We start from the raw sequence: 23,491 nt of genomic DNA on the forward strand, positions 1-23,491 counted from the left end.
CAACTGACTCTTGATGCAGGTCGAGCACCGGTCAAGACGTACCATGGGATGATCCCCCACTTCATCACGTAGCAAGCACATCATATTGGTTGTCTTCCAGAGCTATGTTTATTATCAAGATAAGATCCCAAGCACAAATGTAAGGTTGACAATAAGACCTAATACCCATGCTTATTTTCATATAAGTGTTTGCACCCAAAAGGGTTGTTAGAGGTCTGGTTTAAAAACTGGAATTTAATTCGATAACAATAACTTGTTTGATTCTCTGTCGTAGTGCACATCCTCTCGTGGTTCAGTAACCCAGAGTCAGTCACCGAGGAAAGGGTATGGGAACCTTTTGCTATTCAAACCGGTTCTCAAGGGGCATCAACCATGATCCAATAGAGAATCCTTCTCCTTGTGAGGTCTTGAACCTCTAGGAGGAGGTAAGACAAGCATAGCTCTCTCAAGGTCTAGGTAGTTGGTTTACTGAACCTAAAACTGATCAAGAGGGGCAAATTTTTTTTGAGAAACGGGGGACAAATATATAGTCTAGGTGTAAAGGGGGTATGGGCCAGATGGGCGGTTTGATGGCGGGTTAATGCTGATATCCATGGTTCCTCTGCACTATTAACCCATCTTATCTTATGCTGAGTAGTTTACTGCATGCCCGTCACTTGTCGCAATCACAGATTTTCGGTGAGAAAACCCACCCCATGCGTGAAGATGGGAGGTTGAATTTGTGTTTTTTCATATACTTGTATTTTCAAAATGATTTATCTCTTAAACCGTGTGTTCAAATCATGAACCATTTACACCGCTATTTTTATCGCGTTGAGATCTTCAAAACTAGATCCTATGTTGAGAGGTTTCACTGGTTTTTTTCCAAGCAAATCTGTGCATCCAGCGTGACCTAAACTGTGCTCCCAAGTGTTTTGCATCAATATACACGCTATGAACATGGGCTCCCGCCCGACTAGGCTTGTTCAGTGGAGCCGCCGGCACCAAGCGAGAATGAACTGTACCAAGTCGGCTACTATAGAGATCAGGTTCACCCATGCGAATCACACACTTTAGCGACCGATTCATTACAGCAACCCGTTTTTTAGTCTTTTTTATTTCAAACATTTTATGAAAACACAAACATTTTTTGAAATTTCTAATTACTTTTTGTAAATGCAAACAAGTTTTGAAGTTTCATTTTTTGGAAATTGGGAACTTTTCTAAAATATGATTTTTTAAAAAATTCCCAAACATGTAAACATGATTATTTTGAAAATTTATTTAAAAAATTTGTATTTTTTGAAATTATAAACATTTGTTTGAAAACATGAACATATTTTGAAAATCTAAATATTTTTTAAATTTTAACTATTCTTTGAAAACACGCACATTTTTTGAAATTCGGAACTTACTTGAAAGGCTAACAATTTTTTAAATTTTTAAACATTTTTTCGAAAACAAGAAGATTTTTTGAAATTGTGAACATTTTTTATAAAATTACATCATTTTTTAATTTCGTGATATTTTGAAATAAAATAAAATGCAATAAAATAAACAGAAAAAATAAAAGAATAAAAGGAAAGAATGGGAAAAACCAGTAAAGAAATAGTATAGCAAAATAATTCCCAAAACCGGTAGTAAATCATACGCTACCCTGCGCTAAATAGTCCGGCGCACCTCCTCTCACTTTTTTTTTGTTTTGATAAAACTTCCTCTCACATTTGAGAAGGACTGGCAAATAGGCCCGTGCGTTGCAATGGGTGAAAAAAAACACTTCATAATCTAATAATCATGAGTCCAAACTTCAGTGGGTTCATGTCCTTTATTTCAACACATGGCATTCCATATGAGTTTCTATTGATCTTTGTTCCCACTCTCGTCGACGTTGGTCTCAGTGTTGACATCATCACAACACGTTTGAATGATGTCAATCTTAAGACGTCTCCCTCTGGGCATACGATGCAAGTGAGCTCGTGCGTTGCAACGGGTGAAAAGCCACTCACTAATCTAATAACCATGAATTCGTAGGTCCATGTCCTTTATTTCAACACATGACATCCCATCTGTGTTTCTATTTATCCTTCTTCCCACTCTCGTCGACGCTGGCCTCAGTGTTCACACCATCACAACACGTTTGTATGTTGTCAATCTTAAGACGTCTCCCTTTCGGCATAGGATGATAAATCTATTTTTTTTCTGTGAAGTTGTGACGAGGCGTGCATGTGTGGTTGTAGATTTTGTTTTTGTTCCCCATCCTGGTTTTGCCTGCCAAAGTGTTTCATTGTAAATAACACTTTTTAAAAATGGTTAACAGTTAAAAATAATATCATATTCAGATTCAGCATATTTTTCTAATCAAATTTTATATATAACATGTTAAATTTGGAGTTACGGTTAAAAAGCTATGAACGTTTAAAAAACCGATTAATATGTACTACGGGTTTATTACCAAAAAACATAATGGGGTTTTCTGCAAAATAGCAATGACGGACCAAGAATACCTATTTTTTTATTAGTAATATATATATATATATATATATATATATATATATATATATATATAATACTATTCACCATCCAGGGTGCAGAATACGTTATTCTTCACCCGAGGTAATCTTATGACCATTTCAAATATAAATTACATTTTGTATACATTCATATTGATTTTACTACGTAAAATTTGACATAAGAAAACAAAAATATAGGTTTTAAATCTAGAAAATTTGCATTTTATGTATATTTTACACTATGTTTTTACGTTTGTAATTTTAGGTAACATAAAATATTTTTTACGGCGATTATAATTTTCTTACGTTCTCTTTTTACGTATGAAGTAAGAGAAAATTTCGGAATGTAAAAATACGGTGTATTGATATTAAAATAGAGGGGGGTGAAGAATAACTATTCCTCGTCAGCGTGACGAATAGCGCTATATATATATATATATATATATATATATATATATATATATATATATATATATAGAGAGAGAGAGAGAGAGAGAGAGAGAGTTACTATTCATCACCCAGGGTGCAGAATAAGTTATTCTTCACCCGAGGTAATCTTACGATCATTTCATAAATAAATTACATTTTAAATACTAATAGTTACATTCATATTGATTTACTGCATAAAATTTGGCATAAGAAAAAAATATAGGTCAAAAATTGTATTTTATGTACATTTTACACTATGCTTTTACATTTGTAATTTTACGTAACTAAAAAAATATTTACGATGATTATAGGTTTTCTGACGTTCTTTTTTTATGTTTAAAATAAGACAAAATTTATGAAGCGTAAAGTTACGGTGCACAGATGTTAAAATAGAGGTGGCTGAAGAATAACTATTCCTCACCCAGGATGACGAATAGTCAATAAGTTATTCTTCACCCGAGGTAATCTTACGATCATATCATAACTAAATTACGTTTGGAATTCAAATAGTTACTCCTATTGATTCACTACGTAAAATTTGGCATAAAAAATAAAAATATAGGTCATAAGGTAAGAAAATTTGCAGTTTATGTGTATTTTACACTATGTTTTTACGTTTGTAATTTTACATAACATGAAATATTTTTTACGACGATTATATATATTATTACGGTCTCTTTTTATGTCGGAAATAAGACAAAACTTACGGAATATAAAATTACGGTGCATTGATGATAAAATAGAGGGGGCGAAGAATAACTATTCTTCACCCAGGGTGACGAATAGTCAATCCCTATTGTGCGTGAGCGCATTAACTCTAATCGTACCCTCCGATCACGCTTGGTGCACCGCTCAACCAACCAATTGGCATGTATTGCTAATGATGGTAATGGAATTAAATCGATTACTGCCCGGTTACTACTAAGAATGCACAACTTTCGGTCCCGCAAACAGACCATTCTCCTCACCCTGGTAAAATAATTGGCAAATATAGTAATGAAATTAAATCTGTTACTATTTGGTACACACAACTCTGCGTATGGTAAAAAACTAGCAGATATAGTAACACAATATAGGCAACATGAATTTTAAGCATTACGTACTTTACACGACGTTACCATAAAAGGTACAATCATTTACTATTGAAAAAGAACAATCTTGTATAGTAATACAACTGCACATGTTTATCTTTACTTGCATGTGTGATTACCACCATAGTGTAGATGGTGGGTGCTCAAGCAGTAATCTAATTACTATTGTTACTATTTTTTCATAGCTTATTACTATGCATCCTAATTATGTGGTGGACGGAGAAGCTACGGGTGTAGTAGTAAACAGATTAATTCGGTTACTATATTTTCTGCTGATTTTACTGTCATGCACTAGATAATAGGTGGTTATGCCGAGCAAAGGCACGAGTAGTAATCGTTGGTCTATCGTTACGATGCTTTCCAAGATTAGGCAGATTAAGGTAGGATCGCTAACTTCCTGAGAGCAATGCGCGCAGCCTGACCAGCGCGCAGGATAGATAATTATGCGCTCAGGCTCACTTTAGCATACCTACATAACACACACTCTTAACCGAATAACCATCACTCTTTTTTTTTTTGCGGGGAGAATAACCATCACTCAAGACCACAATAGGTCCATCTCCTTTATTTTAGCGACGCATCATATTTGTGTTGCCACTTATCCTTCTTCTCACCCTCGCCAACGGCGGCCTTAGTGTTCACACAAACCAAAACGTGTTAGAATGTGGTTAATCTTAAGACGTCCCTCCGTCCCTCTCTCCCTCTCTCCTCCCTCTCTCTCTCGCTTTCTCTCATGCTCGCGATGAGAAATCTTTTGTTTTCCCCTGTGACGTATTCAGAGGTATGCATGTGTAGTTCTCGATATTTTCTTTTCCCTATATGATTATAGTGGATGTTTATTTGTAATCCGGATCGCCGCCTGTAGGAAAGAAAAATGGATCGTGTGCTATAGTTATAAGTTTGCTTCCAAAACAATATTTAAAAAATATTTAACAGGTAAAATTAACATCATATACAGATTTCACACATTTTTCTAGTCAAATTTCATATATAACATATTAAAATCGGAGTTACGGTTTAAAATATATGTATAATTTAGAAAACCATTTGTTTGAATTAAATATCTTTCAAAATAATATTTATAAATACTTAACAGGTTGAAATAATCTTATATTCATATTCTACATATTTTTCTAATCAAATTTCATATATAACATGTTTAAATCGGAGTTACGGTTTAAAAGATATGGATGGTTTAGAAAAGCATTTGTTTGACTTAAATATGATCCGTGGATGGAATACCTAAAAAGTCAGGGATGTTTTAAAAAACTGTAAAATAACGGTTCGGTGTGACTTAAATCTGGACAGCGGGTCAGGGAGCTTGGGTCTCGCGGCCGGCTCTCGATTGCTCGCACGTCCGTTATATATGTAGCCGATCGATCAAGATTCCTCCATAACCACTGAAAACAAACCAGGTTCTTAATCTGCTGATGCCTATACATATTCTTCTCCCATCTTCTGGAGAATCTGTACACGTTTTCCTGACAATAAAGCAGAAAGCACTTTGCTCCAACGCATCAAGTGATTTACATGTTCGGATTCGTCTTTCTGAACCTGCACTGAATAATTCAATAGGCTGGATTTTTGCCTGAATCAACAACACAAAGTTGCACAAATGGGGACACATTTGTGTGTATCTGGATGTTCACTGTTCAAAGAACAGACTTTGCTTGGACGCCTGCTGATTCTTGCATATATTCTGCTTTCTCCTTTCCAAAGGCTACAGTAGGGTGTGATAACAACCGAGCAACGACCAACAGTTTTGGACTGGTGCAGCTCCAGGTCTTATCTTATATACATCACATTTAATTCAAGTCAGAGCAAATGGGCCGATCATGATGTTTATATGCCACACGTTCATTGACATGGACTCGTCAGTTGATCAGCAACATGTGTTTAAAACGCAATTCTCTGGCATTTTTCCTGACCAAACAATGACAGATAGAACGAAAACAACCGATTATCTCGTGCCATACACGGGGTACAACTATTTTTCTTCCCATTATATAAACACAAAAAAATTCAGACCTAATCTAGGATGGTCTAATTGAGGTAGGTAGTTCAAACTAAACTTAGCCTTGTTGGTTAAAATTGATCACTCCTAGACCATACATGCCGCAACTTCATGCATGGATATAAAGAACAGGACGAACAAAATGCGAACTGTCCACAGATCTAGACATATATATAACGACCGCTCTTTTTTTAATCATTTCTTAATGTCTGAGTTTTGCACATATACATTAGCCATGAAGTCATCGTTTCCTATCGAGAGCAATGGCCAATGATGATATCAAATATCAAGAGGTTAGTATATTCGTTCCTACCTTATGCTGACTATTTTTTAAGGTGCATTCGGCATTGAGTTCTGTATTTATGTTTGATGAGATACTTTAATTTTGTAATAGCATGTTACTGAATGATCCGTTTGGAAAATTGGTTGCAGGAATATATTTCAAATGCACGCGGATTGAACCTCTTTACATGCCAATGGACCCCTTCAAATGGCGAACCAAAAGCTCTCATCTTCCTATGCCATGGTAAATTCATTTAGTTGAAATATATTACATTCAAATTTAAAATACCATGATATTTGCCAAGAAAAATAGAACTCTGCAGTGTTTTGGGTCATATAGTTTAACTGTACGCCTGTTGTTCTTCCTATATTTGTAGGATATGCCATGGAATGCAGCATTTCAATGAGAGGTAAATAGCATGACCGTTTGGCTTTTATGTCCCTGTGCTCAACTTAGTATAAAAAAATGGCCTCTGCGCTGATTCATAATTAATAATACACAAAATTTAAAAGATGTGATCATATACCCATGCGGCAATCCTATTTTTATTTGGTTTAACGCTAAAGAAGAGCAACCAAATAAGTACCCCCTCCGTTTCTAAATATAAGCCTTTTTAAAAATTTCAATAAGGACCACATACGGATGTATATAGAAGTATTTTAGAGTGTAGATTCATTCACTTTGCTCCGTATGTAGTCCATTGGAATCTCTAAAAAGGCTTATATTTGCCGAAAAAGGCTCTCGCCCCGCTTTATATATGTATAAAGCAATGATCATGATCCGAGCTTGCCACATGCTTGCACTCTTGTAACTATAGGATCAGTGGCTCTCACGGCTCCCCCACCCTAGGGTTCCGCCCGCGCCGCCGCCGGCTTCCCCGTCGCGGGTAGCCGCGGCCGCGGCCAGCGCCCGCCGCCGCTAGCCCTCCCTGACCCCGTCCACCTCCCTTCCCCCCTCCCCCTCCCGCTCCACCGTACCCCCGCGTCGCCTCCCCGAGCGAGGTGACCGGGGGCTCCCTCCCCGCCCTCCCCAGCACCTCCCCTCCCCTTCTCCCCCTCCTGCCGCCGCCGGCCTGGACCACCGGGCCTTGCTCGGGTGGTGCCGGCGGCGGCGGCCCCGTCCTTTCCCCCCGCGCAGCGCCACGGCTCGGGTGGTTGGCGGCGGACGGCGGCGTGCTTCGGCGGCAGCGGATCTGGCGGCGGCGTGGCTCCTTGGATGGTGCGGTGCCGGGTGGTGAGGTGGCGGCGGGGCGTTGCAGTGGCTGGTGGCGATGCCCTCCCGGCCCAGATCTGGGCCCTTTTGGGCCCCATCTGGGTCGGGGCGGGCCTGGCCGGAACTCCTCTGCGGCGTCTCCGGCGGACGGCGGGGCGACTCGTGCGGGGGGTAGCGGCGACGGCGGCTCGTGTACTGCAGCGCGGCGACGAGGGCTTCACGAGCCCGTCTCGGGCTCGGCCGGGCCTATCTGGGCCTTTGGCGCGGGGGCGAAACATGGTTTCGCAGGGGAGCTGGAGCCGGCACAGCGCAGGTCGTGGCCATGGGCCACTTCTCCACCTTCCCTTTCCCCCGGTCGATTTGGTCGCGGTTGCCTGGTTTGCCCCTGTTGCTACGTCCGGTCGGTTCCCGCCACGGGCGGTGGAGGTTGTCCCCTCCTGCGTGGCTGCTGTTGCTGCCGCCTCTCCCTCCCGGTTGCCTTCTCTGTTCCGCCGGTCTCGCTTCGTTTGCCACGGTGAGACGGCGATGGGGATTGCACGGCCGTGGTGGCGCATGTTGGTGGGCGGCGTGTTTGGTGGCGCACGACGGATCGTCTGGAGTCGTGGGTGGTTGGTGGTCCGGAGAAATCCGTGTCGGCTTGTCCGGCACCGACGCGGTGACGTCTGTGGGCGCCGCCGTGCCTTCCTGAAGGGCGTCGGCTTTGCCCCTTCCCCCGCAATCCTCTACATACCGGGGGAAACCCTAGGACTTGTCCGGGCAGCAGCGTCATCGGCGTCGCAGTCCTTCTTGAAGGTGTTGCTTGGTATGCGGCGGTCCGGAGTGCTCGGAGTGTGGTGGAATTCTCCGGTGGGCGCAGCGGTTGTGGGTCTTCATCGTTTTCGTTGACCCGTCGTTGTTCGCATTTGTTTCTTTTTTGTTTTCTCTTTCATTTCTTTTTGGCGTGACTGTGCTGCTTCCGCCCCAGCACCTATCGTTGGCTGTATCGAAGTTGGTTGCTTTATAATACAAAGGGGGGAACCCTTTTTCGTATAAAGCAATGATCATAAAAAGCAAGCCATACAACACGACACCACAACACACGCACACAAGGCTAGATACAAGGGTGGTAATGCACAACTACACAACCCCGAAACACTCGAAGCACACTACACAAGAACCGCTTGGAGTCTTCGGAGCTCTCGACTGTGAGCAAGTCAACGCGAAGAGACGAAGTCGTGTACGACGAGCCGGGTACTCCAAGGCGGTGCCTTCAAGAAGGGAGCGACATCGGAGCGCCGCCATCGCTTGATCCAAGGATCAAGGTTTCCCTCAAAGCAACATGGAGGAAGAAGAGTAACCACGACGTCGCCTTATGAAGGAACCGACGCCCACACAAGCGCCGCCGTCGTTGGCCTGGCAGAGCTAGAGCAGGCTTACCCGCGGCAAGCACTTCTCCTCCAAGACGTAGTACAACAGGCCACACATGCCTGCCACACCAACGCCACCGACCGTCGAACTCTGGCCACCACGCCGCCCGCACGACCATGGCACCCAGGCAACACCCAAGCCGCGAGCTCCGCCCCCGAGCACCGCGGCTCCCACCACCAAGGCCGCCACCCTGGTATTCATAGCTCCGCCGCCACCCTCGCCCCACGCTTGCAACCAAGATGACAAAAGAGATGGGTTTGGAAGGGACCTCCTTCCCCACCCCTGCACAGCCCCAAGTCCACACCCACCCCCGGGTCGGCCAGATTTGGCCACCACCGCCCCGCCATGCCCCTCCGGGGCAAAGGCGAGCTCCCCGGTAGCACACCGCCACCAGAGGGGAGGCAAGGACGATGCCGTGGCACCCCTGCCAACGGATCATCCCTCAACGGCGAGTGAAGCTGGGAAAAGTCTTATATTTAGGAATGGAGAGTATAAGATGTGTTAGAACATCTTATATTTGCGAACGGAGGGAGTATCATAGAGTAGGGACGATGAGTTAACGGATTTTTTGTTCTCAGGAACCGGCACACGGCTGGCGAAGGCTGGATTTGCGGTGCACGGAGTGGACTATGAAGGCCATGGAAAGTCTTCAGGACTTCAAGGCTATATTAGCAATCTAAATGATGTCGTGTCTGATTGCTTTACCTACTTTGCTAGTGTTTGTGGTATGTTCTATACTACTAGTCTCATATATTCTATTACTTGTGTCATATAACTTGTAAAATCTACTCCAAATCTCCATAGTTATGTATTGTCTACATTAGTAGTCATTCTGTTCATAAATAATCAGTAACCATATGTTTATACAATGACTGGCATTTTTCATGATTATTGGCAGATTTAGGTGATTTGTAGATGTTTATAAAACTTTAAATTCTTTTTAAAAACTAACAGTTAAAATTGTAAATTTAATGACGTGTTCCCCTCATTATAGAGAAAGAGGAGCACAGGAGAAAACGGAAGTTCTTGCTCGGTGAGTCCATGGGAGGAGCTATCGCGTTGATGCTTCATAGGAAGGAACCTACCTTTTGGGATGGGGCCATTTTAGTTGCCCCCATGTGCAAGGTTAAGTGCCCAAGATTAGCTAATCTTGTTTTTGCTGCTAGTGTCATTTTGTTATTGTCTAGAACTTTTTGAGATCTACAATCTGCACCCCCATGTGTTACCATGAATTGTTATATGTGGGTAAGTTCAACAATGCATGGTGGGACTTAATTATTGATGTGGTAACATGATGCAGATCGTAGAAGAAATGAAGCCTAGTCCCATGGTGATTACAATCTTAAGCAAGCTCAGCAATGTAATCCCTACATGGAAGATTATTCCTAATGAAGACATCATTGATAGGGCAATTAAAAGCCAAGAATGGCGTGAAGAGGTAGAATGCTCAAGATCTAAATCATGCTACATTACTTTTTCTATCACTGAATCGTCTGCATCATTATAAAACAAATTATACATGTAATCAGGTCAGAAACAATCCTTATTGCTATAAAGGAAGGCCTAGACTAAAGACTGGTTACGAAATTTTTATGGCAAGCTTGGATATTGAAAGCAATCTTGAAAAGGTACGAGTAAGCTGCAGTATATTTATACATTGAACTGGTAATCCTGAAGTATTTCCTTAAATTGCTTGTTGTTCATCTAAATTTCTCACATTTTACAACAAGGTAACCCTGCCATTCATTATAGTCCACGGTGGTGCTGATGCTGTGACTGACCCAGCAGTAAGCGAGGCACTATATACACTAGCTGAGAGTAAAGACAAGACGTTGAAGCTCTACCCAGGGATGTGCCATGCTTTGACTTCCGGTGAACCAGAGAACAACATTGACATTGTGTTTTCAGATATCATTCAGTGGCTTGATGAGAGGGCATTGGTTCAAAAAGAATCATAACTAATATTATAGAGCCTAAAAATGTTTATATACTCCATGTTGCCAAGGCAGTGGGTATAAGGTGACCTAGGGTGTGTATATATATATATTTGCTACAATGAGTCAAGATCTAGAATGTACTTACTTACATTAAATTGTAAAACTAATAGCTTAGTGCAAGTTTTTTAGGGCAGAGCATGGTAGTTTTTTTGGAAGCATTGGATAGCAAGCTTCTATTTTTCTTGTTGTATCCTTTTTAGCAAATTTTGTGTTTAAATTCACGTTCTACATGTAAATAACAATTCGCAAAACTTTACTCATATTGGGGGCTGTCTCTTCAACAGATTGTTCACGATAAGCGATTCATGTGTTTCACTATGGAGAAATACACAAACATCATAAGTTTGTCATGTGAGGCCGCACTAGTAGAAAAACAGGCATTAAAGTCCCCCCCACCCACCCACCCAGTGGCGAAGCCTCGGCGGGACAAACCCGGTCCCTGCCCCCCCCCCCTTCCAAGATTTTTTTGCCAAATAGGCTATCACCATATCTTTTCTATGTCATACACTTATCTAGCCCCTCTAAAATTTGCTTTATGCTCTGCCACTGCCCCCACCTAAGCAGTTGTGACCCAGAGGAACAAAGTCGTATGTAATGCTGAACAATAGAGGTAGTTCCACATGAGTATCTGATTGCAGTTCAGAAACCGTACGCAATACTTATTTATTGCATGCGGTTATGAAACGAAACCACCTTTGAGAATACACAGTGGCGGTTGCAATTTCGAAACCGCCTCCAATACTTGAGAATACACAGTGGTGGTCGCAATTTGTAAACAGCCTCCAATACTTTGGTAACCAATCTGGCCGACTCTGATTTTGCTGGGAACCATTCACTTGAGTGGGCAGTGTTGTCGCTCTTGATCGTGCCGAGTGGGATGGAGGCTATTGCTTGTCATCGATCTAAGGTGGAGGGTTGTCGCTGGTAATCGTTTTGAGGGGGGAGGCTACTGTTGTCGCTATCATTGATTCAAAATGGAGGGTTGTTGCCGGACACCATTTTGATGGGATGGATGCCACCGATCATCGATTTGGGGTGGATGGCTGTTGTCAAGCACCATTATGAGGGATGGCTGCTGCCAGTCATCGATTTGAAGTGGTGTGTTGTCGTCGGGCGCCATTTTGAGGGGGGGGGGCTTCTGTTATCCCTTTGTAACTGAATCGAAGGCACACACTCCCTATGTGTTTGATGTACTTTGCATGTTCCTTAAGTGAAGTAGATGTTATGCATGTGTAGATGAATTCAATGGTATTGAGATTTGATATTGTATATGCTAATAAATATGACTACAAAGTTGGGCAAAGTTTACAAAGAATTGTTTTTAAACAAAGTTAATGAAGAGTAAAATAAAACATATGCGCTATTGTGTTAATTATATAATTATGATGCACATATACTTTCTTGTAATGGTAGGTTATTAATGTGGTGCTTTTGTTATGTTGCAGGCATGGATCGAGCTTTGATATACACCGAGAACCGTTTGAGAAATGAGTTCAAGGATGGGTTGTTAGGTTTTTTGGAAGGAACCGATCAAGATAGATTGAGAAGGGAAGGGAAATGGACATGTTACCCATGTCTCATGTCTGAAAATTGCAAAAATATTAAAAGCACTACAGAGATCCAGACACATTTGATCAAGAGGGGATTCATGTTGGGATATGCATGTTGGAGTAAACATGGTGAACATATAAGTGCACATGGTGGTGTGATGTCTACTACACAACCTTCTCCTTGTAGACGTTGTTGGGCCTCCAAGTGCAGAGGTTTGTAGGACAGTAGCAAATTTCCCTCAAGTGGATGACCTAAGGTTTATCAATCCGTGGGAGGCGTAGGATGAAGATGGTCTCTCTCAAACAACCCTGCAACCAAATAACAAAGAGTCTCTTGTGTCCCCAACACACCCAATACAATGGTAAATTGTATAGGTGCACTAGTTCGGCGAAGAGATGGTGATACAAGTGCGATATGGATGGTAGATATAGGTTTTTGTAATCTGAAATTATGAAAACAGCAAGGTAACTAACGATAAAAGTGAGCGTAAACGGTATTGCAATGCGTTGAAACAAGGCCTAGAGTTCATACTTTCACTAGTGCAAGTTCTCTCAACAATAATAACATAATTGGATCATATAACTATCCCTCAACATGCAACAAAGAGTCACTCCAAAGTCACTAATAGCGGAGAACAAACGAAGAGATTATGGTAGGGTACGAAACCACCTCAAAGTTATTCTTTCGGATCAATCTATCATAGAGTTCGTACTAGAATAACACCTTAAGATACAAATCAACCAAAACCCTAATGTCACCTAGATACTCCAATGTCACCTCAAGTATCCGTGGGTATGATTATACGATATGTATAACACAATCTCAGATTCATCTATTCAAACCAACACAAAGTACGTCAAAGAGTGTCCCAAAGTTTCTACTGGAGAGTCAAGACGAAAACGTGTGCCAACCCCTATGCATAGGTTCATGGGCGGAACCCGCAAGTTGATCACCAAAACATAGATCAAGTGAATCACGTGATATCCCATTGTCACCACAGATAAACACGGCAAGACATACATCAAGTGTTCTCAAATCCTTAAAGACTCAATCCGATAAGATAACTTCAAAGGGAAAACTCAATCCATTACAAGAGAGTAGAGGGGGAGAAACATCATAAGATCCAACTATAATAGCAAAGCTCACAATACATCAAGATCGTATCACCTCAAGAACACGAGAGAGAGAGAGAGAGAGAGAGAGAGATCAAACACATAGCTACTGGTACATACCCTCAGCCCCGAGGGTGAACTACTCCCTCCTCGTCATGGAGAGCGCCGGGATGATGAACATGGCCACCGGGGAGGGATCCCCCCTCCGACAGGGTGCGGATCAGGGTCCTGATTGGTTTTTTGGGGCTACAAAGGCTTGCGGCGGCGGAACTCCCGATCTATTCTGTTCCCGATGGTTTTAGGGTATATGGATATATATAGGCGAAAGAAGTCGGTTAGGGGAGCCACGAGGGGCCCACGAGGGTGGAGGGCGCGCCCAGGGGGGTGGGCACGCCCCCTACCTCGTGCCTTCCTCGTTGCTTCCCTTACGTACACTCCAAGTCTTCTGGATTGCTTCCGTTCCAAAAATAACTCTCCGGAAGGTTTCATTCCGTTTGGACTCCGTTTGATATTCTTTTTCTGCGAAACACTGAAACAAGGAAAAAAACAGAAACTGGCACTGGGCTCTGGGTTAATAGGTTAGTCCCAAAAATAATATAAAAGTGTTTAGTAAAGCCCATAAACATTCAAAACAGATAATATAATAGCATGAATACTTCATAAATTATAGATACGTTGGAGACGTATCATGGTGACAGAAGGGAAAATGTGGTGAACATTACACATGATTAGTGGAATTGATGAGTTGATGTAGGACTCCTGTCATACACAAGATGTGTAACGACCAACCTGATAAGGTTTAGGCCTCCATGCTTAACACGCCAGCCCCAGGACAGTCACCAGCATACACGGTACCGATAATACCAAACAGAAATGCATTATTCTAGTACATCGCAAGGATCCAAAATAATATTGTCCAACTCTAGCCCAAGGCTAGTCCAAATAAGTAGCATTACAACAGGAACACAAATAAACTCCAAAGAATCCCACCTATGCCATAAACGAACCAGGTCATGGGGAGATTCGTGACCCTAAGTAAACATCACCCCTCTTACTAGTCCCCTGCAACATAATGCTTTGCGGCGACAAGGGTCAATACATTGATTGTGCCGGTAAATATTACAATGAAGATTATAATAGACCTACCTCGTCTACGTGCAATTTGGGGGTAAGCGGAGGTTTGTGTTTTGTTTTGCATAAAGCAAAGTAGTTTTATCCTAACTTGTAATAGTATATTGCGTACACTGGCTCAACAGTAACCCTAGCCCATTGGATCAATCCCAATGGAAGACCTTTACCATTGCTTGCTTCCAACAGAGATCATATTCCCTTGTTCAACACAACAAATTTTAGTTGGGAAAATTATGGTGATGAGATCTTCCCAACAGTTCCTGGCCAAGTTTCTCAAAGTTGTCCATAACCAAATACGTGGCTAATCATGATCAAATTTTACACTCTCGAGAGATTTGTTTACTTTGCCTGCATGACCTACTCGATACCACTTGCTAAACTCACGGTGTTAAGTAACTGGGAATACCAAGCTGAAGCCTTTGGGAAGTAGTTCCCTGAGCCCACGTTGTATGACCCACACAACATATCACACCTACATCTACTATTCATACGAGGTCAGGTCCTCGCAACTTACTTACTTAAGCCAGAGCCCATAATGACACAAAACTACACATGAAAACTATCCCTCGGAACCCGTACAATCTCTTTGAACATAGACGGTGGATCCCACAAACTTACACTCTCTTATCCAATCAACCAATCCGCCCAGATGACTCTTTAACTTAACCTTTCATTAAATGGTCATTGGTCAAATATCCACTTTCATAACTGATCTGGTCCCTCCCCGTGTATAATCATAGCATGGCTAAGAAATGTAACTACACATTGGCCACACGGAAAGGGGTAAGGAACATATGGCTATCCTACTAGGTTTCATATCATATCATATCATATTAGTAGTATAGCGCTAAACTCACACTCTATGATGACATATTACGTTCATAATAAAAAATAGTGTGATATGATCAAAATGTTCCACATGCCTTGGTTGTTGCTGTCAAAGGAACACTCCTCACAATGGCACGCATTGCACTCCTCGCAATCTATACATTAAAATGATATACTAGGAATAACAACATAAGAACCAAAGACTCATGCAAAGGAAAAAAATTGTTGAATGGCAAGAAGAACCATATAAGAACTTATAGTAATATAGTATTAGCTAAAGGTCAATGCATGATTCACTATGCAAAAGGAATCATTGCATTTGGGTGTGTGGTCTTGTGTATTAAGGCCAAACAAGTTCATATTCAAACTTGAATGGCCTTATATAATTGAATTCAGTAGGCTTGAATGGGTTGACCTCATTATTTGAATCAATATCAAAAGAATTCATGTTGGATTTCAATGGTTTTGGAAGTTATGATTTGTTGTAAGTTTGAATTCCAATTTGAAAGGATTCAAATGTTAATGGTTAGGGTTCGCCTCAAATAATTTAAATAGGTTGCGATAATTATTTTAATCAATTTGCAAAAAGATTTGGACTCGTGGTTTGATTTCTAGGTTAAAATAAGTTTTGAATTCAAATTCAAGCCAATTAGAATTTGTAAACTCCAAATTTGGTGGTTAGGTCCTACTAGTCATTTGTGAACCTATCCTAGAAAACAAAGCAAAAAAGAATTGATGAATTAGAATTCATATTCCAAAATTTATAATCAATTAAAATAACAATCCGAATTTGTTCCAAAACCTGTGACGCGGCAGAAGAAAATGGCTGCCACGGTAGTAGTTTATGTTGTGCAACTAAAGTTTGGCCAAGTTCAATTTTAAATTATTAGAGTTTGAAAAATAAAAGCCTTATTAGAAAGTTAACATCGTAAGGATCAATTTTCAAGAAGTTCCACTCCATCTGGACTTATGGTTTGCATTTTAGGCCCAACAAAGGTTAAAATTCAAATTTGAGTTGTGCAAAATTAAAATTACTTGGTTTTGTTGAATAGAGCATTACATGGGGGGTCAATATGCAAAAAGTATCACCTTGGGATTATTGATAAAAAGTAATGATGGTTCTAAGGTTTAGAGGTTTTTTTTGCAAAAGTGCCTAGTTAAGAAAATTTTAATTTTAATCGAAAAATATTTCAGATAAGGCGATCAATTTGGGTCATTTTATTAAGTGACTACGGATGGCTCTAGTTAAATGGTATCAATTTGTGTAATTAAAACATAGCAAATACAATTCCTCAAGGTTTCTAGTTGGATTTGGAAGAGTCGCCATGGATTTCTTGGAGGGGTTTCCTCGCATCCATGACAAGCTGACGAATCTCTTAGTTGTGGATCACATTTTTTAAGGTAGAAGTTTTCATTCCAGTCACATCCTTATTCAATTTCCTCCGTTGTTGTCGCCTTATTTACTAACATTGTTTTTTATGGGAAAATCAAAAAGTGTCGGATCAAGACTCGTCTGCACTTGTTGATGATGGTCCGACCTTCTTCTTTTTGCATTGCTGGGATGTGTCTACTGATGAGCTCAACATTCCAACCATGGTATCATGACCAGATTGGGTTAGTTAATGTTTTCTCCGTAGTGGCATTAGAAATGATAGTTTGGGTAAGTGGCTCTAGTGACCTGCTTTGGTAGTTGAAACACATCCTAACAATCGGCCATGGGCAATACACCGCTGAAGGTGGTGCCTGAATGTGAACTATTTGTGAATCCTGAGACTGGCAACCCACTGCTTTGTGAGATTGACGCCCTACTCAAGGACCATGACGAATTCCTCCAAAACATCCATGAACACCTACTTCTAGCATAATAGTGCGACACACTCTATTACAACTAGATGATAAATCGCGCGTTGCAGCGGGAAATTTGGTTGCAATATGCTTTCATCATATTTGATTATTTTGAACATGAATATTTGGATGAATAATATGAGAACTAAAACTAAAAACACATATGATTTATTGTAATTAATTAATTCAGCTGTTCTTCCCCTTTCTGCATTTTGAGGTGGGTCTTTTCCATGCATGTTTTCATGATGAGGTGGCTTGTGTGCATGTTGAGAGAAATATGTTAGTGGGCTAACTATATAGTTATAAAACATAGAGCATGCCAAGCAACATTATTTTGGGTCCTAAGTGGAGATTGGGTATGCCTTCGTCTTCATCACCTCTAGCGACTAGCGTCCACCCAAGCTCACCTTCGATGTGTTTCATGTGAACAATCTTAAAGCATTCAATGCTAAACCACTCTAAGCCTTACCGACGTCGGTAGTGTTACACGAAGGATGTGCATGTGGGCCACCGTCAAGACACTTTCACGTCTGTTGTGACATGCACCAAGTGCTGGCATAATGAATTAGTCGTGCCGCCGCCGGAACCATGTGGGAAGATTTGGATGACTTCACTATGTCTTATCCAAAATATAAGCTCGAGGACAAGTTGCACGCATAAAAGGGGAACGATGTCATGCCAGGCCGCCACTATGGTGTCACACCCCCGTATAAGCCAGTGAACACTTCCGCCAACGGCTTAGCCTCCTTATCTCCTTAGTTTCTTCATTGTCACATTAGCGATTAACTTTTTCCAAAAGATAGGTCAGGAAAGTATCTTTAAGTTGGCGAGGTTATATCCGACGTGTGGATCTAGAATTGAGTTGCCTATGCAAAGATATACCATATATGCTATTTTTCGTGACGCAACCAGTAAACTAGAAAAGGGAGGCTTCCTCCAAATCCCATCTCCATCATGCCTCCATCTTCAGAGGACCTTGACTCTAATTGGATGATAATATGAGAATTACTGATATATGCATAGAATTGGGTTGTAGACGTATCTAAATAAGCGACTAATTCATCCTCTCTCCTGATTAATTACACGCCACATAGATAACTTGTTTTGATGCAGTGACCTAAGAAACATCGCGAGGGGTGGAGCATCGGGAGCAGCCTTATAATAGAACAACTTCATTGTTGTATGATTTTGGCTGAGTTATAGTTGTTTGTGCAAATTCCTATTAAACTCATCTAATCCAAACAAAATGCAGGTTCATGTTGCAAAAAAAATTACTCACTAAACCAACACATCTGAATAAGCTCCATCAGTGTTAACCAAAATCTACTACTAGTTGAAATATAGTTGTAGCCAGGCGGGGTGAATGGCAGAGTTTGATTTACCTCTTGTCTGTATGCACTTAAATCCTCGGGTGTGACTATAAATAGAAGATAGAAGATGCCCTACAATATTTTGAGTCCCAACTGGAGATTGGGTATGCCTTCATCTTCATAACCTCTACCGTCCCTTCATCACCGATTCTGCCCTTGCAAGCTTGCTTGCTAGTACGAGTCCTACATGATCACCGTGCATGTAGGATCCCATCATATTACCTCTAGCATCCACCCAAGCTCACCTTCGACGTATTTCATGTGAACAATCTTAAATCATTCAATACTAAACCACGCTAAGTCTTACCTATGTTGGTATTGTTAACATGAAGGATGTGTCGTGTGGTCCACCACCAAGGTCCATCAGCCACGCCTATTGTGATGTGCGGCAAGTGCTAGCGTAATGGATTAGTTGTGCCGCCAACCAAAACCACATGGAAAGATTTGGATGACTTCACTATGTATTATCCAAAATATAAGCTTGAGGAGCTGCACACGTAAAAAGGGGATGATGTCATGGCATGCCACCACTATGGTGTCACACCCCAGTATAAGTCAAGAGTGAACACTTGCACCAATGGATTATCCTCCTTATCTCCTTAGTTTCTTCATTAGTACGTTAGCACTTAACTTTTCTAAAAGATAAGTTAGAAAATTATCTTTAAGTTGGCGAGGTTACATCCGACATGTGGATCTAGAATTGAGTTGTCCTATGTGGAGGCGCTACCATATATGATATTTTCTTGAAGCAACCATTAAACTGGAAAAGGGAGCCTTCCTCTAAACCCCTCTATCATGTCTTCATCTCTGTAGGACCTTGACTCTAAGTGGATGACAATGTCAAGATTATTGATATATGCATAGAATTGGGTGTATAGAATGTACACCGTATCTAAAATAAGAGATCGTTTCATCCGCTCTCTTGATTAATTAATTACACACCACATAGGTAAAGAAAACTGATATGGCGACCTAAGAAGACCGCCATGGTGCAGCATTGAGAGCAACCTTATAATAGCACAACTGGATTAATTGTTACACGCTTTTTGGTTGAGTTAGAGTCGTCTGCGCAAATTTCCATGGAGCTCGTGTAATCCAAACAAAATGCAGGTTCATGTTGCAAGCAAAAAAAAAAAAGAGAACCCAAACAAAATTTATGCACAAACACTTCCGGCTAAGCTCCACCAGCGTTAAATCTATTACAGTGGAAATACAGCTGTAGCCAGGCAGCGTGAATGGCAGTTTGTTTTCCCTCTTGTGCGTACACACTTAAATCCTCGGAAGTACTATTTGGTTGTGACTGTAAATTAGTTTTTGTTGTTTTTTGTGAGGAAGGGCTGTATACTTGGTGCTATTAGCTTTTGGGTAGCTGTAGTAATAGTGTTAGAAATTTAGTTGAGAAGGTGACACGATAGATGAGCCTATGGCGACATATGTGAGACGCAGTTACTCTGAAATGTTACTGTCAAGGACGGTTGTGTTTATTATTATCTTTCTTTGCATGACGTGCAGGTGAATGGACGTTAACTGAAAGGCGCCCAGTCCAGACGTTTCAGCGCTCGCACCAATTGATCTTCCGAATTAACATTACGGAGGAGTGATTTATTGATTGATTTAGCAGCCATTGAACTCTCAGTAAGAAAATAATATTATATTAGAATAGTGATAAATATTATAATACTGGTGGAGTAATAGCATTCCTTTTGTTCACAACGGCGTCCACATATATAGCTGTCATCGACCCCCCCGCCCTGATCCTCCTCGCCTCGCTCGCTCGCTCGCTTGGGTTCCCGTCTCGCAAAAATTCAACATTTCTCTCCGCTCTTTAATTTCTCGTGGCTGGCTGCTTCCTTCCTGCGACCGAGTGCCCGTCGTCGGAGAAGAAGAGGAAGGGGTCGATGACGAGCAAGTCCGGCAGCGGCGCGGCGGGCGATGGCGGCTACGAGTACGAGGAGGAGTCGGTGCAGAACTCCCGCGGGATGAAGCTCTTCACCTGCAGATGGCTCCCCCCCAAGGGCCAAATAGTCAAGGCCCACGTCTTCCTCTGCCATGGTACGCCCTTCTTTCCTTCCTCGCCGCTCTAATGGCGAATGATCCAACCAACCAACATCCATGCGTGCGTGCAGGGTACGCGGTGGAGTGCAGCGTGACGATGCGGGGGACGGGGGTGCGGCTGGCGCAGGCCGGGTACGCCGTGTACGGGGTGGACTACGAGGGCCACGGCAAGTCGGAGGGGCTCCAGGGCTACATCCCCTCCTTCGATCTCCTCGTCAGCGACACCGACGCCTTCTTCACCGCCGTCGTCGCCTCCACCGCCAACACGGACCTCCCCCGCTTCATCCTCGGCGAGTCCATGGGCGGCGCCGTGGCGCTGCTCCTCCACCGGATGCGCCCGGCGTACTGGACCGGCGCCGTCCTGGTCGCCCCCATGTGCAAGGTACACGTGCATGCTTACCCACACTCCTCCGGCCGGCCTCCCTCCGAATCATCTTCCAGAGTCCAGACTACCGCAACTTTAGACTAGCTACTAGTAGTACGCGGCGACGATCGAGACGGAAACGAGATGCATGCACGCACGATCAATCCGGCCGCGTATGCAAGCTAGTTGCCGTCATCATTTGACTTTTGACCGGGTAGATCGAGATGGCGCCCCGCGTGCGGCCGGGCCGTTAGTGATTTCGCACTTGTTTAGTTTAATCCAATCCATGCCGGAGCAGTTGACCCGGCCGGCCATTCAGGCTACTCGCCCGATAACGACATATATTCTAGTAGTTGTAGTATCTATCTTTGTTGATCGATGAATGTTTGCTTTCATTAATTTGGACCAATTCAAAGTACGTAAAACTAAGGCTGGGGTATTTCAGATCGCTGATGAGATGCGGCCGCATCCAGTGGTGGTGAGCGTCCTCAAGCTGATGACCAACATCATCCCCACGTGGAAGATCGTGCCGACCACCGACGTCATCGACGCCGCCTACAGGATGCAGGAGAAGCGCGACGAGATCAGGAACAACCCCCACTGCTACCAGGGCAAGCCGCGCCTCAAGACCGCCTACGAGCTCCTCAAAGTCAGCCTCAACCTCGAGAACAACGTACTCTCAAAGGTGCTATTAATTATCTCTTCTTCTTTTTTGCGAACATGTTCTAACTTCTTTATACATCGATTATATATAGACATGTTGTAGTGTTCACTCATTTCAATCTTTATCTAGTCTATATTCGAATATTCAAAAACATTTTATATTTGTGAATGGAGGGAGCACTTAATAATTACTAAAGCAAAAAAGGATTCCCTTTGTCTCCGCATATAGTATTCCATGGGGTATATATCAACTGGAGTAGCTAGCACGCTTGCAGAGGGAGATATGTTTAATAAATGAATTTTGAGTACTATTTTTCTTAATGGTAATGTGCCCGCATCTACACATCTCAATCGATCTCTTTTTCTCCAATTAAGATCAATACGTTGATTTGCTCGCGTGACGTCCCTGTTCGGTTAGTTGGGTCTGGCTTCTAAAGCATACTCTCTCTACGTCTCACGCCTCTTCTCTGTTTAGATCACACTCAAGGTATTTTTCTCGTGAGTGGCCCGTTCAATGAATTCCAGTTAGGAGCTTGATGACTTATTTTGTTGTCGTGGTCTCATAATAATTGTTGTTTCTTTCACATAACAACGACTTTTTCCTCATCTTTCTAGATAGATATATACCCATAAGCTCCTAACTATAATTAGCTTTGTAAGCAACAAGAGTGATGCTGATGGATGGATCGTGCATATGTATGCAGGTGTCATTGCCGTTCCTGATCGTTCACGGAGGCGACGACAAGGTGACGGACCCATCGGTGAGCGACCTCCTCTACCGCTCAGCGGTGAGCCAGGACAAGAAGCTCAACCTCTACCCGGGCATGTGGCACGCCCTCACCTCCGGCGAGAGCCCCGAAAACATCCACACCGTCTTCCAAGATATCATCGCATGGCTCGACCAAAGATCATCCCCGAAATCATCATCGTCGGCGGCCGCCTTGGACTTGTCATCGGAGATGGAACAGAAGGCCAAGCACGATGAGCAGAATATCGACAAGCAATAGCACGAAAGTTAATGACAATGAGCAGCTGTAGGCATGGTTAAGTACAGCTGGGATTTGGAATCATGTTAAGTTAACTGGCTGGCTACAAGTGTGGTGTATTAATCCATTATTGTACTAACTTGCTAGCTAGTTCGTCAATTTCTGTCTTCTTGTAAACCAGAATACCATGCAACCTGGATCTTTCAAAGATATATCATATAGCAGTGCTATTTCAGTTTTACAAAATCTTCATCGTCGTATTTACATGTGACTTGCATCACGCCCCTGCGTTGCTATCGATCCACAAAAATGATTTAGTTGTATTGGATTAGCAATGTATAACTACCAATGCACGTGCAACACTGTGGGGAAGAAGCTCAATCAAGCAACCAACACCACACTTGTGTAATTGCGTCAGCGATTGAAGCACCAATGAAAGATATGATTTTTCTCTATCTCCAAACTAAAGGAGTCTACCAGTTTCAAGATAGATGAGGAGGATTGGGATGGAGTGGGGTAGTAAACTCACCAATCACCACCAACTCCAATTTATAAGATACTGTAGTAGAGATAATCAAAGGCAAAGGTACTTGATGGCGTTGAGGAGCAGTCATGGATCTGAGCACTTCTTTTTTGTTTTGAGACATGACAGATCTTAGATTTT

General features: G+C 42.3%; 2 protein-coding genes across 5 annotated transcripts; both read left to right on the top strand.

Moving 5' to 3' along the window:
• The first annotated feature begins 6,184 nt into the window (after positions 1-6,184).
• On the top strand, positions 6,185-12,657 carry LOC123124632 (caffeoylshikimate esterase). Of its 4 annotated transcripts, none has more exons than XM_044545219.1 (8): positions 6,185-6,316; positions 6,456-6,549; positions 6,683-6,715; positions 9,504-9,650; positions 9,920-10,050; positions 10,226-10,363; positions 10,455-10,553; positions 12,368-12,657. In XM_044545219.1, the coding sequence occupies exons 1-8, from the start codon at positions 6,287-6,289 to the stop codon at positions 12,383-12,385; spliced, it is 690 nt and encodes a 229-aa protein (XP_044401154.1). In that variant the 5' UTR covers positions 6,185-6,286; the 3' UTR covers positions 12,386-12,657. The 4 variants fall into 4 exon arrangements, with proteins under 4 accessions (XP_044401154.1, XP_044401151.1, XP_044401153.1 ...); XM_044545216.1 differs by lacking the exon at positions 12,368-12,657 and adding an exon at positions 10,656-11,182; XM_044545218.1 differs by lacking the exon at positions 12,368-12,657 and adding an exon at positions 10,678-10,849.
• Positions 12,658-20,506: 7,849 nt separating this feature from the next.
• On the top strand, positions 20,507-23,068 carry LOC123120590 (caffeoylshikimate esterase). Its single transcript, XM_044540594.1, has 4 exons — positions 20,507-20,811; positions 20,886-21,196; positions 21,624-21,863; positions 22,546-23,068. Exons 1-4 carry the CDS (start codon positions 20,658-20,660, stop codon positions 22,846-22,848), a joined length of 1,008 nt encoding a protein of 335 aa, XP_044396529.1. The 5' UTR covers positions 20,507-20,657; the 3' UTR covers positions 22,849-23,068.
• The last annotated feature ends 423 nt before the right edge of the window (positions 23,069-23,491 follow it).

This window comes from Triticum aestivum, chromosome 5D, assembly GCF_018294505.1.
Source record: "Triticum aestivum cultivar Chinese Spring chromosome 5D, IWGSC CS RefSeq v2.1, whole genome shotgun sequence".
In the NCBI taxonomy this organism is placed as follows: Eukaryota; Viridiplantae; Streptophyta; class Magnoliopsida; order Poales; family Poaceae; genus Triticum; species Triticum aestivum.